The 16,699-nt window shown below is 42.3% G+C and overlaps 1 protein-coding gene across 2 annotated transcripts in view; it reads left to right on the top strand.

Annotated features, from left to right (window-relative positions):
- The window catches only part of CCNY (cyclin Y), a 487,859-nt gene that overhangs the window by 279,754 nt on the left and 191,406 nt on the right, over positions 1 to 16,699 (top strand). The window contains exon 3 of one of the 2 annotated variants that reach the window (XM_029588558.1): positions 3,144 to 3,178. In XM_029588558.1, the coding sequence (XP_029444418.1) occupies positions 3,144 to 3,178 (35 nt within the window). Of the gene's footprint in view, positions 1 to 3,143; positions 3,179 to 6,672; positions 6,737 to 16,699 lie in introns of those variants that run through there. The other variant, XM_029588559.1, reaches the window with a different exon arrangement.

Here is a 16,699-nt window from a genome sequence, read left to right as displayed (position 1 = left end):
GCTCAAAATGTAAGTAACCTCCAGTAGGGGCACATAAAATAAAAATCCTGGTACTCGGTGGGTCCTTCTGGCACATGGTCTGGAGGTTCAAAAATGGTTCTGCAAGTAGTGGTGGGGACCAGGGGCCTAAGTGTCTGTGTAATGTTTTGCCAGTTATGAATGTAATGATGTGCCTTGCAGAGGGAGCAAGCTATTTTCAAATTGTGGATTAAAAATGAGCTTAAATATAAATAAATGAATCTGTTTGTTTGTTTATTGATTTACATATGGATTTTTTTATACAGCTAATCAAAATGTCTGGAGAGGGAACAATCAATATAAAAATACTTCCTTTCTGTGACTGAAAAAAACTGTTTTCCATCCTCCTTAAGTGAGATCTGAGCAATCTTCTCCAGCAGTTCTCATTAGTTCCTGGATCTTTAAATCCAAACACTGGGATCCAATAGCTCCAGTCCATCTCAATGGATTTGGTGGCTCCAACTTTAAATCCGTTTATTTACTTTTCTGAGGTAATCAGCAGAGCCTAGGAGCTCCCTTTTGGTCTGCTAGAATCCATGGCAAAACCAGTAGGATCCTTATGTGCCAGAAAGCTCTAAAACACCTCTGCTAGAAAAAGCAGGACCTCATGGAGAAAAAGTTCTGCTCGCACTATTCTTCATTGGAACAACACAAAACTGGAAATTTTTCCCTGCTATGAATTCGTGTTATATACCCTCTAGAACATGGTTCCCAAACCTGTTCTGGGGAACCTCCAGCCAGTCAGGTCTTCAGGATTTCTACAATAAATGTGTGAGATAGATCTGTATGCACTGCCTCCACTGCATGCCAATCCTATTCCATGCATATTCATTGCAAGCATCCTGAAATCCTAACTGTTTAGGGGTCAACCCACAGGTTTGGGAATCACTGATCTAGAGCGTTGGTTCTCAGCCCATTCCTTGGTATATGAACAGAAAGTCTGGTTTCCAGGATATTCACAATGAATGTGCATGGAATAGATTTTCATACAATGGAGGCAGTACATACAATTCTGGAAAACTTGTCTCCAAAAAATTGATGGACTCCTCTCAAACCTTAATCTAATACTAAACTCTTCAAAAAGCGAACTCCTCCTAATTTCATCTGAAAACAGTAACATCGACACAAATCTTCCACCCAATTTACAAACTCCACAAGTAAGAAACTTGGGAGCTATCATGGATAACAGGTTAAACCTAAAAGCATTCATAAATCAAACTACTAAGGACTGCTTCTATAAAATCCAAGTCTTAAAAAGAATAAGACCACTCTTCCATTTTCATGACTACAGAACTATTCTACAATCAATAATTTTTGCTAAACTAGATTACTGCAACTCTTTGCTATTAGGTCTTCCATCATCTCACACCAAACCCCTTCAGATGGTCCAAAACATGGCTGCGAGAATATTAACTAACACACGGAGAAGAGACCACATATCATCAATCCTCAAAGACCTGCACTGGCTGCCAATTCACTACAGAATCATATATAAGTCCATAACCATTATTTACAAAGCCATACATCAACACTCTCAGCTCAACCTTCAAATTCCTCTCAAAAAATTCACGTCCAAAAGACCAATCAGAGAGTCCTATAGAGAAACCCTACAAGTACCACACTCCAAAACCATGCGGCACATAACCGCCAGAGACAGGGCTTTCTCCACTGCAGGACCAACACTGTGGAACTCCATCCCACCAGATTTGCGACAGGAACCCTGCCTTCCCACATTTAGGAAGAGACTCAAAACGTGGCTATTCATGAAAGCCTTTCCTGAACTAAACTGAACTTATTCCATTTTTAACTAGTCGCTCAGACTTTGCCTTAATCATGGTAATTAATATCCCTACCTCATAAGGGCAATTCATCAACGCTATAAGCACATTGACTGGCATATATGTTCTATATTTAAACCCCTGCTTCTTTTCTCTGATCCAAGTTATATTACTCCCTTGTTTTATTGTAACTGCATTCCTTAGCCTTCTCTTGTTTAATGTTTTTACTACTATTACTATTATTATTATTATTACTTAGATCAATGTTATTTTTTGCCTTTTGTTCCCTATCTACTTGTTAATTGTAAACCGACATGATGCGATATTTATCGCGAATGCCGGTATAGAAAAAATTAAAATAAATAAATAAATACAAATCTGCCTCATGCATGTTCATTGTGGATACCCTGAAAAGCAAACTGGTTAGGTGTTCCTTGAGAACTGGTTGAGAGCCACTGCTCTAGAGGTTCCATCTGAACACACACGCACTTAAAGACACAGATACCCAAGACTGCAACCCTATACTGCTGAACCATAGATGCAAAAAAAGACTGATCCAGTGTTCAATGACTGCTGTAGAAGTATTAGTGGCTTCCTTAAGTCAGCTGATGAAGACAGCCTCTCCATCTTGGCAAGCCCCCACACTCCTAGAAGAACAGTGGTCAGCCATGCAGAACAGTCATGCCAGACCATGGACCCAAAGCATTCATTTTACCACCACCTACCAAATCATGCAATAGTTTTTTTATTATCCTAGAACTTGTCTGCTAATCTCCAAAGAGCACATGACTCCAAGTATGGAAGGCACAATAGCATGCAACAGCTGATCAGATGAGACTTCAGGTAGCAGAGATTCTCCCACTAGGATCAGAAGAGCAATACGTAATTTGGTAAGGCCTAAACCACTTCTGTACAGGTGCTGGTGGCAGTAGAGCAAACCTCCAGTAGTGATTAGGCCCAGAACACACACTGCATTTTCAGCAAAGAACAGTCAATGCCTCAGGTGCTCCGGTATATGTTTAAAGCTGGTGTGCACTGTGAAGGATTGAAACATCACTAACAATGACTTGTTCCCATGAATAAGCATGATTGATTTATGATGCTATGATTGACGCAAAAGAACGATGATTATGGGTTTCCAGTGGCCAGCTGGTCACTGGATATCTGCCTTCTTTACTACTGATGCTTTATGTGAAGCATGATTTAGCAACATCATTGGTAAATTAAATTTTGATCCTTCAAATACATTTATGCGATTGCTAAGACTATAGTCATCTTATTGTATAAACCTTTTAAATGTAGTATTCTAGGACAAGATGCTATCTTATTTTTGTTGTGTTTCCACAGTGAGAGAAAAACGCAAGAGTCTCTATATAAACCACGTGAGTACAAATTTCTCATAGTATGGGGGTAAAGACTTGAAAATGATCCTTGTCTGTGAAAGATTCCTCATGCTCTGATACTGTGTGGCACGGAAGTCTGAGAGCACTTGTCAGGCTCTCTGTCTCTGTCCCACATACAACATAGATGTGTATGTGATGTCATTGTGAAATAGTCCCTTTTATCCTTCCTGTGCTGTCAGTTCCCACCAGGGTATCACATTGGATTAAAACTGCAGTAAACTTCTTTTATTTTTTTTCCTCTGTTGCTTTATTTACTTATCTCTACAGAACCTTTTACAGAAATCATAATTTGTACAGTACATACCAGATATGTGCAGTGCTGCACAGAGATCTAGGCAGACTGATTTTTCAAAGCCATTACTGCGGGTGTAGCACGTTTTAAAAATTGCCCTCCCTTTGCATATGTCAGCTTATGCGTGAAGTGCCACTGCACCGAGAAGAGGTCATTCCAGGGACGGGACTGGGAAGGGGTTTGCACCTAGTGTGTGCATTTTCTTTCCCAGGAAATGTACCCGCACACATTAGCAAATTGCATGTGTACAGGTAAATGGTACTTTCCTGGGATAATTTTGAAAATGAAAGTACACTCTGTCTCTACTTTTTGGAGCTTACAGTCTGGTCAACACAGACAGACAGGATGCACAATGAGGAAGACATGAGAGGCTTTGAGTTAAGAGGGCAGGGCCATAAGGTTCTGAGTGAGAGGGATTAAGACAGGTTGGGTTAAATTGAGGAGGAGCATGTGTGGTTGAGGTCCAGGGAGGAGAAGTACATGCGGAGATCTGAAAATGTAATCTCTGTATTTATATTTCCATTTCCCTGTTCACCTGCCCCTGAAAGTGCCTCTTTTTCCTGTGGGTAATGGGCGTTCATAGTGCACAAACTTTGTCGGTGACAGAGTAGGGTAGGAGAAACGAGAAAAATCAAAGTTCAAAGGATGCCAGCCCTAAGTGTTAGTTCTTCAGGCGTTTAAATTTTAAAGAGTTATTAAAAAAATAAAATAAGCGTGGTGCTCATTCTCGAAGTAAACGTCCATTATTATCACAAGCTCTGGGGTTTACAAAAGTGACTGACCTAGGCAGCCTTATGTATTCATTGCCAACTCTAGGGAGGCAGCAAGTAGGAAAGGTTCAATTAAAAAGGGTCAGGGCAGGAATTTAAAAAAAAAATAAAATACTCCCATCAATTCCTTGACAAAATAAATAACTAGCTAAATATAGCATGCAATACATTTTTAGTTGTAAATATTAAATATATGAAACGGAACTAAAATAGTAGATTAGTGTAATTTGTTGATTGCTGCAAATATATCTTTTAAATATTAAAAATTAAATTACATATTGTATGAGAATTTAAGTCACATTTTACTTAAATAGCATCTAACAATATTTTCAGCTTATTAGTCTGATATTTTTATCTGTTGTGCTATTCTTGATTTTCTTTCCTCTTGTTTCTTTTCTCATGCCTTTTCCTGCTTTCCTTTTCTTCCATTTCCATCTCTCTATGACGTCTGCCTTACTCTTTCATCTCATGTCTCTTAACCTCTCTCCCCTCAACATGATCTCTTATTTTCTCTTTACTCCATTACTCCTGTTTTTCATCCCTCTACCTTCTTGATCCTTTCATCTTCCCCTTTGCGTCCTGCACATTCATACTCTGCTTTGCTTTCTCAACCCTCCCTCTCATCTGTTCCTAGATCAGACTTTCACCTCTCCTTTTGCTTCATCCCCCAACCAGCTCTCAGCTGCCCCCAGAATTCACTTCTCCCTAGCAGTCTACCCCTGACACTCGCCTCTACCTGATTCTCACTTGTCCCCAACGTTCACCTCTCTCTCTGACTCTTACCCCTCCATACCACTCATGCACCTCCCCTCTTACCCCCCCTTATTCATTCTTTCCTGTACCAGCTTCTTTCCCAGCACTCACAACCTGCCTGCGTCCTCACAGGCTGGGCTCCATTCCTTCCGCTAGCAGAGATGAGCTGTTGTGCTTTATCTACTTCAGCTCCTCCTCCTGGCCTGTGAGGACAGCACGAGGAGGAGCAGCTAAACAGCTTTCCTTTTCCCTGAGTTGTCTGCACTTCCTGAACCTATCACCTCATTTGCCACTCTTCTTCTGCCTTGCTCCTTTGCACAGCAGCCAAGATTGCTGTAGGTTCTGGAGACAAGAGAATAGGCAGGAAGGTTGAACTGTCTGGAAGCTCCCAAAACCCTGAGAAACTTGAAACTGTCTGCCAACTTGCTAAATTGTTTGCTGTCCATGCCTTTCCTTGGAAAAATTCTGATTACCTTCTGTGCTTGTTTCCTGAGCAGCCCCATATTGGTATTTTGATATAAGAATTCATGTTTGACATTGCAGATACCTGACATCGCAGGAATTCTAACTCCATCACGTAGGGCAGCTGATGCAGTAGATTCCATGGGTGGTCTCTAATGCTGCTGTTTCAGGGAGTCAGACTCAGTGCAACTATATAACTTGTGCATATTGGGGGGGTGGTAATTTTAAAAAGGATTTACACACACAAATTGGGTTTTACACGTGTAAATGCACTTTATCCATATAACTGGACTTTTGAAAATTTCAACAATATATGCCATTGAATTGTTTATAGGATATTCACGCATAGGTGCACTTTATGCGCGTGAATGGCTTTTTAAAATTGCTACGATAGTATGTTAGATTTACAGGTGTAACTCCTTTAAAAATTACCTCCATTGTGGTAATTACCTCCATTGTGGTAATTTTTACATTCTTACTGCAGATTGCACTGTAATCCACTAAAGCTAGGGCAATGATGATGGCATCATCTCTTGATGTCCAGCAATGCTTAAAGTTTTGACTTGGGATGGAGCTGCTTGGAGACTGATGGAATTGGAAGCACAACTGTCCTAAAAACAAAATCCTGTGCTCCAGTGACTTTCATATATTAAATGCCAAATGATGAATAAAAATGACAGAATATCAGCTGAAACTTAAATAAAATAGTGAGGAAAGCAATATTTTGAAACACTTGAAAAATACACAGAGACAAAATCAAGTATTACAATGTTGGAGGTAATTTTCAAAGGCGTTAAATGCATCAATGTAACATACTTTTGTAGCAATTTTCAAAAGCCCTCTTAAATACATAAAGTGCATTTACATGTTTTAAGAATGTTGATCCTTTGGAAAATGACCAATTGGAGGTATTTTCAAAGGAGTTACGTGTGTAAATGTAACATGCTCTTGTAGCAATTTTCAAAAGCCCATTTACACAAGTAAAATCCTGTTTTAAGTGTGTAAATCTGTTTGAAAATTATGCCCACTGGGTCTGAATATATGTTTTGTAATAATTCAGAATTTTAAAAAAGTCGTATATGCTGAATCATAGATCATGATCCACCTTTTATATACATGTCATGTGAAATAGTCTGTTGCTGATTATATTGCTTCAGATGCCAGAGTCAACACAATGGCAACTGGTTCTGTTTCATCAAAGATCGTCAGTACTTGAGTTTTGCCCAGTAAGACAGATCCTGCCCCCAGGAAGGTAGTGAGGTATGCATTCTGTAATCTATATAATGCAATGTCATTTTGCGATGCATCCTTTAGCACTGCATTTTCCAAGTTTTCTTGAGGTTTGCCTCCTTTGGAGAGCATTTAATTTCTCCTGTGCAGAAAAGGATAGAAATTTCGAAGTCTGTCTCTTCTTTCTGTACGCTGCCGGTGTCCCACAATTACAAGTTAGTCTGTGGGGAAACAATTCTCTTTCTTAGTTCTCTATTGCATGTCCCTACAGCATAGGTAGAGGTTTGCTTTAGTGCTGTCCACACATTTCAGTTTAATGATGTAGATACGGTCTTTGGGTTATGTTAAAATTCTGCTTTTCTTGTAGCTCATAAATATTTAAGCAATTTTGTTAAATCCTTTTAACACTGTATTGTACACGAGTACAAATTACCAGATTTTGTGACATGGTACTGCATTTCACATGATATAAAGTTTTACACGCTTATGCATAGTAAGGACAACTTTTCAGTTGTGTTTGAGGTCAATAGATTCCTTTATAAAGTACTTGCATGCACTTTGAGTTAGATATTAAAAAAGCATGAATCAATATACATTTATAAGTTCAATTTCTATTCAAATTTAAAAGCTTCAGATTCACATGATAACCCTGGTGGTTGTGAAGATATACCTGCAGTATGCAGATGATTGGGTCATTTTGTCCCTATCCCAGTAGGTTTGCAAGAGAAATGAAACATCCTAGTGACCTATTGTTAATCATAGGCTTTACAGGTGAATCTATGAAAGACAAAATTTAGGATTTTCCAGAAAATAAAGCCACAAAATCTCTAGCACAAATTCAAATTTTACCTAAATAACCAAAAATTAGAGCATACGCTAGACTCTACATACTGTGCCTTACACTAAATGCATGTGGGAGTTTTAAATTTTGTAGAAGAATGCTGTAAGGGAAACTCTAAAAATGTATATGGAATAAAGAAACTACTGGCCATTTTTAAGCTAGGATGAGATAACATAGTAGAAATCTCATCTTTGTGAGACTTTCCTCACTCCAAATGACATCAAATCATCACCTCTGTGTACTGTGCTGTTCGTATGTTTCACTCCACATCTAAAACTGGCCCCTAAATCCTAACCACCACCACCACCTCACCTTGAGCTATTAGCTGGCCCTCCTATAGAGATATAAATAGTTGAATACTGTGAAGGGTCCCCCCCCCCTGTACTCTCTCTCTCTCCTCCACTCTTCCCAGAAAAGGCTGAAATGCAATTTGCAAAATTTATCACAAATTATGTTACAACTGTTTCAGGAATATCGCACAGTTTAATACCAGGAAAAAAGGTGTAGTTATTTCCTGCGTTAAAACTGTGAGATATTGCCCCTCGTTTTAATTAATCCTGCCCAAACTCCTCCCCAATCCCACCCCTTCTAAAAATTTGCATTCGCACTGTGCTGTTACACAATTAGCACATATGTTAGCTTTAACGCCTTATTGCATGTGTTAACACCATAACAGTAAGCAAATCCACAGCTCTCGTGCTAAACTTTCAAAAGGATTGGATAAGTTCTTGGAGGAGAAGTCCATTACCTGCTATTAATTAAGTTGACTTAGAAAATAGCCACTGCTATATTACTAGCAATGATAACATGAAATAGACTTAGTTTTTGGGTACTTGCCAGGTTCTTATGGCCTGGATTGGCCACTGTTGGAAACAGGATGCTGGGCTTGATGGACCCTTGGTCTGACCCAGTATGGCATGTTCTTATGTTTTTATGAAACTTTGATAAAATGAGAAAAATAGTTTTAAAAAAACTGAAAGGAGCAGCTACAAAGGTAAAAAGTGTGCAAGAGGCGAGGACATTGTTAAAAAATACCATCCTAGAAGCACAGTTCAGATGTATTCCACACATTAAGATGTATTCCACACATTAAGAAAGGTGGAAAGAAGGCAAAACGATTACTGGCATGGTTAAAAGGGGAGGTGAAAGAAGCTATTTTAGCCAAAAGATCTTCATTTAAAAATTGGAAGAAAGATCAGCTGAAGAAAATAGGATAATGCATAAGCGTTGGCAAGTTAAAAATAAGACATTGATAAGACAGGCTAAGAGAGAATTTGAAAAGAAGTTGGCCTTAGAGGCAAAAACTCACAGTAAAAACCTTTTTAAATATATCCGAAGCAGAAAGCCTGTGAGGGAGTCAGTTAGATGATCGAGGGGTTAAAGGGGCACTTAGAGAAGATAAGGCCATATTGGAAAGATTAAATGATTTCTTTGCTTCGGTGTTTACTGAAGAGGATGTTGGGGAGGTACCCATAATGGGGAAGGTTTTCATGGGTAATGATTCAGATGGACTGAACCAAATCATGGTGAAACTAGAAGATGTGGTAGGCCTGATTGACAAACTGAAGAGTAGTAAATCACCTGGACCAGATGGTATACACCCCAGGGTTCTGAAGGAACTAAAAAATGAAATTTCAGACCTATTAGTAAAAATTTGTAACCTATCATTAAAATCATCCATTGTACCTGAAGACTGGAGGGTGGCTAATGTAACCCCAATATTTAAAAAGGGCTCCGGGGCGATCTTGGCAACTACAGACCAATTAGTCTGACTTCAGTGCCAGGAAAATTTGTGGAAAGTGTTCTAAATATTAAAATCACAGAACATATAGAAAGACATGGTTTAATGGAACAAAGTCAGCATGGCTTTACCCAAGGCAAGTCTTGCCTCACAAATCTGCTTCACTTTTTTGAAGGAGTTAATAAACATGTAGATAAAGGTGAACCGGTAGAAGTAGTGTATTTGGATTTTCAGAAGGCGTTTGACAAAGTTCCTCATAAGAGGCTTCTAGGAAAAGTAAAAAGTCATGGGATAAGTCGCGATGTCCTTTCGTGGATTACAAACTGGCTAAAAGACAGGAAACAGAGAGTAGGATTAAATGGACAATTTTCAAAGTGGAAGGGAGTGGGCAGTGGAGTGCCTCAGGGATATGTATGATGACCCGTACTTTTCAGTATATTTATAAATGATCAGGAAAGAAATATGACGAGTGAGGTAATCAAATTTGCAGATGATACAAAATTGTTAAGAGTAGTTAAATCACAAGCAGATTGTGATAAATTGCAGGAAAGACATTGTGAGACTGGAAAATTGGGCATCGAAATGGCAGATGAAATTTAATGTGGATAAGTGCAAGGTGATGCATATAGGGAAAAATAACCCATGCTATAATTACACAATGTTGGGTTCCATATTAGGTGCTATAACCCAAGAAAGAGATCTAGGCGTCATAGTGGATAACACATTGAAATCATCGGTTCAGTGTGCTGCAGCAGTCAAAAAAGCAAACATTATGTTGGGAATTATTAGAAAGGGAATGGTGAATAAAACGGAAAATGTCACAATGCCTCTGAATCACTCTATGGTGAGACCGCAACTTGAATACTGTGTACAATTCTGGTCGCTGCATCTCAAAAAAGATATAGTTGCGATGGAGAAGATACAGACAAGGGCGACCAAAATGATAAAGGGAATGGAACAGCTCCCCTTTGAGGAAAGACTAAAGAGGTTAGGACTTTTCAGCTTGGAGAAGAGATAGCTGAGGGGGGATATGATAGAGGTATTCAAAATCATGAGAGGTCTAGAACGGGTAAATGTGAATTGGTTATTTACTCTTTCGGATAATAGACTAGGGGGCACTCCATGAAGTTAGCATGTGGCACATTTATTTATTTCGATTTATATTCTGCTTTTCGCACTTTTTTTCAGCGCTTCAAAGTGGATTACATTCAGGTACTGTAGGTATTTCCCTGTCCCCAGAGGGTTTATTATCTAAGTTTGTACCTGAAGCAATGGAGGGTAAAGTGACTTGCCCAAGGTCCCAAGGAGCAACAGCAGGACTCAGACCCTGGTCTCCTGATTCATAGCCACTGCTCTAACCACTAGCCTACTCCTCCTCGCCTCCACTAATCGGAGAAAGTTCTTTTTCACTCAACGCACAATTAAACTCTGGAATTTTTTGTCGGAGGATGTGGTTAGTGCAATTAGTGTAGCTGTATTTAAAAAAGGATTGAATAAGTTTTTGGAGGAGAAGTCCATTACTTGCTATTAATTAAGTTGACTTAGAAAATAGCCACTGCTATTATTAGCAACAGTAACATGGAGTAAACTTAGTTTTTGGGTACTTGCCAGGTTCTTATGGCCTGGATTGGTCACTGTTGGAAACAGGATGCTGGGCTTGATGGACCCTTGGTCTGACCCAGTATGGCATGTTCTTATGATGAATGACCCTATTAGTTTGGTGGACAGGGGGGAAGTGGAGTTGGGGGAGGGATGTGGCGTGATGAATGGGAAGATGAGGATATATGGTGATAAAGAGAGAGATGGGGAGAGAACAAGGAGTAGGCATAGGGAGAGAAGTGGGATGCTTAAAGAGAAGGGGGATGGAGAAAGGTAGGATGCTGAATATAAGACTTTGCCATACAGGGTCAGACTCAAAAGTCCATCAAGCACTGTATCCTGTTTTCAACCATGGGCAATCCTTATCACAAGTACCTGGCAGGAACCCCAAGGGTTAGACAGATTCCAAGCTGCTTATCCCAAAAATAAGCTGTGGATTTCTGCAACTCCACCTTAATAATGGTTTATGGACTTTTCCTCAAGGAACTTGTCCAAACCATTTTTAAATGCAGCTTTCACCATTTCCTCTGGCAATGAATTCCATAGAGATAGAGGAGGGATCTGAAGGGGAAGTAAGAGGGAAAGGTCTGGGGGCCAGGAAGAGAGATCTGTCCCCAAGAAAATCAATAAAGGCTCTGTGGCCCCAAAATAATTTAGTGTACTGTCAGGCCGATACAGTACAGTGCGCTCCGATGGAGCGCACTGTTAGCCGGCTTTTGGACGCGCTAGCTTTACCCCTTATTCTGTAAGGGGTAATAGCGCGTCCAAAACGCGTGTCCAACCCCCCCCGAACCTAATAGCGCCCGCAACATGCAAATGCATGTTGATGGCCTATTAGGTATTCCTGCACGATTCAGAAAGCAAAATGTGCAGCCAAGCCGCACATTTTGCTTTCAGAAATTAGCGCCTACCCAAAGGTAGGCGCTAATTTCTTCGTGCACCGGGAAAGTGCACAGAAAAGCAGTAAAAACGGCTTTTCTGTGCACCTTCCGACTTAATATCATGGAGATATTAAGTCTGAGGTCCCGAAAGTTTAAAAAAGTAAAAAAAAAAAATATTTAAAATGGGCCCGCGGCTGGCGGGTCGGAAACCGGACGCTCAATTTTGCCGGCGTCCGGTTTCCAAACCCATGGCTGTCAGCGGGCTTGAGAACTGACGCTGGCAAAATTGAGCGTCGGCTGTCAAACTCGCTGACAGCCGCCGCTTCCGTCAAAAAAGAGGCGCTAGGGATGCGGTAGTGTCCCTAGCGCCTCGTTTTACCGCCGGGCCTAATTTTAATAAATTAAAATACTGAATCGCACGCACGCTCTCCCGCGTTTTTACTGTATCGGCCCGTGTGTTGGGCCTATTGAGCCTTTGTTGTTTTTCTTGTGGAGGGTAGGGGTATGGGTATGGATAGGAGGGTGGCAAAAAGAAGAAGAGAGAGCAGGAGAAAGGGGTGGGAGCAGAGGAAGAGAAGGGAGAGAGCAGAAGCTAGCCCCCCCCCCGCTAATAAAAACAATGACCAGGCCTCTCATCTCAGCCCCTTCCTCTTCCTTCCTGCCCCCAGCCCTCCCCTCAATATCCCACCTCTCTCATTACCCCCTCTTCTCCTTCAACCCCTTCTCCCTCAGCCCCTTCTCCCTCCCCTAATCCCACACCTGCTTGTTCTCGTCCCCAACCATGCCCCCCCCCCCCAACCTTGCTTTTTCCCCTTGCCCCCACCTTCCTTCCATCAATACCCTCGCCCTCCTTCACACCCTCCCCTCACAGTTCCTGAGAGAGCTTTCCTTGTAATCTGTCTAAATGCAGCTTGCTCTCAGAGAACATGTAAATCTAAATCTGATCCTGGGTCTTTACAGATCACCCCCTCCTTACCCCCTATCCAGCATGTGCTCAGAGACTACATCCCTTTTAACCTGCATCTGCTCTGAGCCATGATGCTCTCACTCACCCATCTCCAAAAGAAGCACGACTTTGAAAGGCTTCGGCTGTCGGCATTCGATGATGTTATTCAGGCACCAGCAGCTGCGGAGCAGGAAGAGGGACAGGGGCTGCAAGGCCAGGATCCTGGGCGAGTGAACCCGGGAGCAGGGGTAGCGGCAGCAGTGGTGACAGCCTCCCCTGGGGCAGGGAGGATAGCGCCAGGCCAAAAGCTTTCTATCTCTTTGTTGTGCCTGTTGCCATGGCCCCTGCGGGCCCCCCCATACCCCCCCCCCCCGGTTCGATGTGTATGAAATTGGAGTGAAAATCAGTTTGAACCGAAAATGAAGGTGTGTGTATATATATATATATATATATATATATATATATATATATATATATATATATAAAAAATGTGTCCCAAACTATACAGAATAAGACAGTGTTCCAATAGAAACTCTGCACCTCCAGTTCTACAAGCATATGTTCTGCATCCACAAGACCTCAGTGGACGTAGCGCTGCAGGGATGTCTTTCCATACTACTCGCCACACAAACAGACCTGGATTTAGGCAAAAGCAACATAGGCACTTCCCTAAGGGGCAGATTTTCCAAAGCTACGCGCGTAACCTGAGAAAGTCTGCCCCTGAGCGCGCAAGCCCCCGGACGCGCGTATGTCCTGGGGCTTTGAAAAGGGGCGGGTCAGGGGGCGGGTCCGGGGGTGGGGCCGAATCCCCCGGCACAGCGGCCTGTGCTGGGGGATGGCGAGCCGGCACGTGCAAGTTACACCTGCCTTGGGCAGGTGTAACTTTTGAAATAAAGGTAGTGGGGGACGATTTAGTTAGGGCTGGGGGGTGGGTTAGATAGGGGAAGGGAGGGGAAGGTGGGGGGGTGGCTGAAAAAAGTTCCCTCCGAGGCCGCTCCGATTTCAGAGCGGCCTCGGAGGGAGCTGGGAAAGCCATTGTGGCTCCCCTCGGGCTCAGTGTGCGCAAGGTGCACATGTGTGCACCCCCTTGCGCACGCCGAACCTAGATTTTATAACATGCGCGCAGCAGCGTGTGCATGTTATAAAATCGGGCATAGATTTTAACATCTGGCCCTAAGGTACTACATTTTGAAGGCGCCAAAGAGGAGTGCCATTCTACCATGGAGTAGCCTGCTCCAGTCCACTTCAGAGGGATATTGCTGTGGGACTTTGGGAGGTGGTGATGGAGGAGGGGAAGGGGTGTGTACTGCTTTCTGATCTTCGGGGGGTCTCCTGACTTCCACTCTCCTAACATTGCCTATGGGCACCAAACTCTTAAATCTGGCCCTGCACTCAAAAGAAGAATGTTCTGATTTTGGTGTTGCTTTAGTAGCAGCAGCATCAACTCATTAGCAAACACTTTATGACATAACTCAGGACCCTGCAAAAAACACACTCAACACATCTGAGCAAAACTGTCTCACCACAACAGCACAAATTCCTGTGATTCAAATCGCAAACACCTTACTTATGAAAAGGCAGCACTGAAGATATTGCAAGGTGCCCTGTATCACCAATAGACGTTTTCCCCTTAGACTCACACTGGGAGAAAACATCCTTTAGTAAATAGGCCCCAGTGGGAGGTGCAGATTGGACTGCTCTCCATTCCTACACAGAAAGGATGCTTTGAGATTATCTTACCTCAGTCACACATGCAAAAGACAGATAGCTGGAGCCCCCCCAGCAAGTACAGACCATAAATTAGAAATAGAAATATGCAGACAGATGCTGAAGTGGAACCTCCCAAGAAGCCAGACTGCATGCGGTGCAACACTGGAGAAACAAAACAGAAATATCCTTCCTTCTGTGCTGTGCAAAACAGAAAGAAACAACAGAGGCACGTTCCCCAATGCTGACACAGAAAATCAAAAAAATGTCCCACGAAAGAATGAGCAGGAAAAACTGGAGAAAGGGCTAGCAGCAAAAAACACGATCTGACCAGAAGTGACCGGGAACCCCTCTAGCATCATGGAATTGTCTTTTATTATTGTTCTTCCCGTTCATTGTAATTTTATCTTACTTTCGGTATTAGACATTTTTTTTCTCTTTTATTTTTTAACCACTTTTTTTTTTGGGGGGGGGGGTTAGACTTTTCCAACTCCCTGCAGGGTGTGCAGGCCCCTGGAATTTCTCTCTGAATTTTCAGGGGAGGGCAGGGAGCACAGGTAACTCACGCCAGGTGTAAGGTAGGTGGGTTGTAAGAGTACTCACAAAATAACATCCTCGTGCCTTATGTTACGAAGCCCATCCTGGCCCCCCACCTGCCCCTTTTCAAGAGTAGGCGAGAGTACGCGTCTGGTCGTAGAGCGTGCGTATCTTTATACGCATTCACGCGAGGGGCATTTTTCAAACAGGTGAACCCGCATCTACCTGCGACAAAGCTTTTGAAAATTGCCCCCTTTATATACAGCTTTGGAAATGCCCGCAAAATGTCATGCCAGTAAAGTCTGCTGAGTCTGAATCTACATTTACAATAAGGTTAGTCAGCACTTACATGGGCTATTACCCAGACATGTAGATTAGCAAGGTCTGATGATTCAAGTGCTTACACCTCCTCCTTAACGCACCAGTGGATTTCACTAAGTGATCTAGAAATAATTGGTATTGGGCCTGTTGAGGGAGAAAAAAAAATGTAAGTAATCAAAATGACTGGAAGAGTAATTGCAGGAAGCTCAGGAGGAGTGAATGTAGAGTGTATTATGGCAGAGACTTCTAAAGGCAGCAGCCGTAAACTTTAGGAGTTTTCTTACACTAGCTATAGGAAGATGCACTAGGAAAATATATGTATGTGGGTACTTGCCAGGTTCTTATGGCCTGGATTGGCCACTGTTGGAAACAGGATGCTGGGCTTGATGGACCCTTGGAATGACCCAGTATGGCAATTTCTTATGTTCTTATGAGATCCGAAAACCTCAAGATAAACTTGGTTCAGGGATACTCAACCTGCGACTCTTTTACAGCTTTGCAGACTCAAATAGAGCTAATGCTTATGGAGACATACTGTCCGCATTGGGACAAAGTCTGTAGGTATATTTTACTTGCATTTTCATTCTGTTTGCACTAGGATAAAATCTGTTGGCACTTTTTACCTGCATTTTCTACTGTTTTCATCAAGATGTAGTCTCTGGGCACATTTTACCTGCAGACTTTGCCTCTGTTTTCAAACTAAGGGGCTGATGCAATACAGTGCGCTCAGCCGAGCGCACCGTTTAACCCGCAGTTGGACGCAGGTTGTGTAGGTGCAACCTAATCCCCTTATGTAATAAGGGGATTAGGTTGCCCCTACTAATAGGGTAACTAATAGCCTCATCACATGCAAATGCATGTGATGAGGCTATTAGTTACCCGAAATAAAAAAAAAAAAAAAAGTGTCCAATATGCACATTTTTGTGCTCAGAAATTAACGCCTGCCTGAGCATTCCCAATTGTTGTACAGAAAAGCAGAAAATAGCATACCAATATTAAGTTGGAGGAACCAAAAATTTAAAAAAAAAAAATGCTGGCAGTCAGGTTCGGGAAATGGATGCTCAATTAACCAGCATCCGTTTTCCGAACCCATGGCTGTGCGCCGGTTAGGGAAACGGACCCCGACAAATTAAGCGTCCTCTTTCTTTACCGGCAGACGACCGCGGACAGCCGGCCTCTCCCGGGCGCATGCTGTCAAGGAGGTGCTAGGGGGGCGCGCAATCGACCCTAGCAGCTCCTTGACAGCGCAATCCTAATTAGAATATAGCATGGCGCCCCCAGGCATGGTGCCTGGGGGCTCGTTAGGAAAATAGGCGCTGAACACTCGGTGCCTGCTTTCTGCGCGTTTTAATCGCATGGGCCCCCTAACGTGCTCAAGTGCTTTCCTTTGATACTTGCCGTGGCTACACCTGCTGTAACT

The sequence above is a fragment of the Rhinatrema bivittatum genome, chromosome 2 (genome assembly GCF_901001135.1).
Source record: "Rhinatrema bivittatum chromosome 2, aRhiBiv1.1, whole genome shotgun sequence".
Classification (NCBI taxonomy): domain Eukaryota; kingdom Metazoa; phylum Chordata; class Amphibia; order Gymnophiona; family Rhinatrematidae; genus Rhinatrema; species Rhinatrema bivittatum.
Note: the sequence above shows the minus strand (reverse complement) of the source record. Positions and strands in the feature narration are given on the sequence as shown.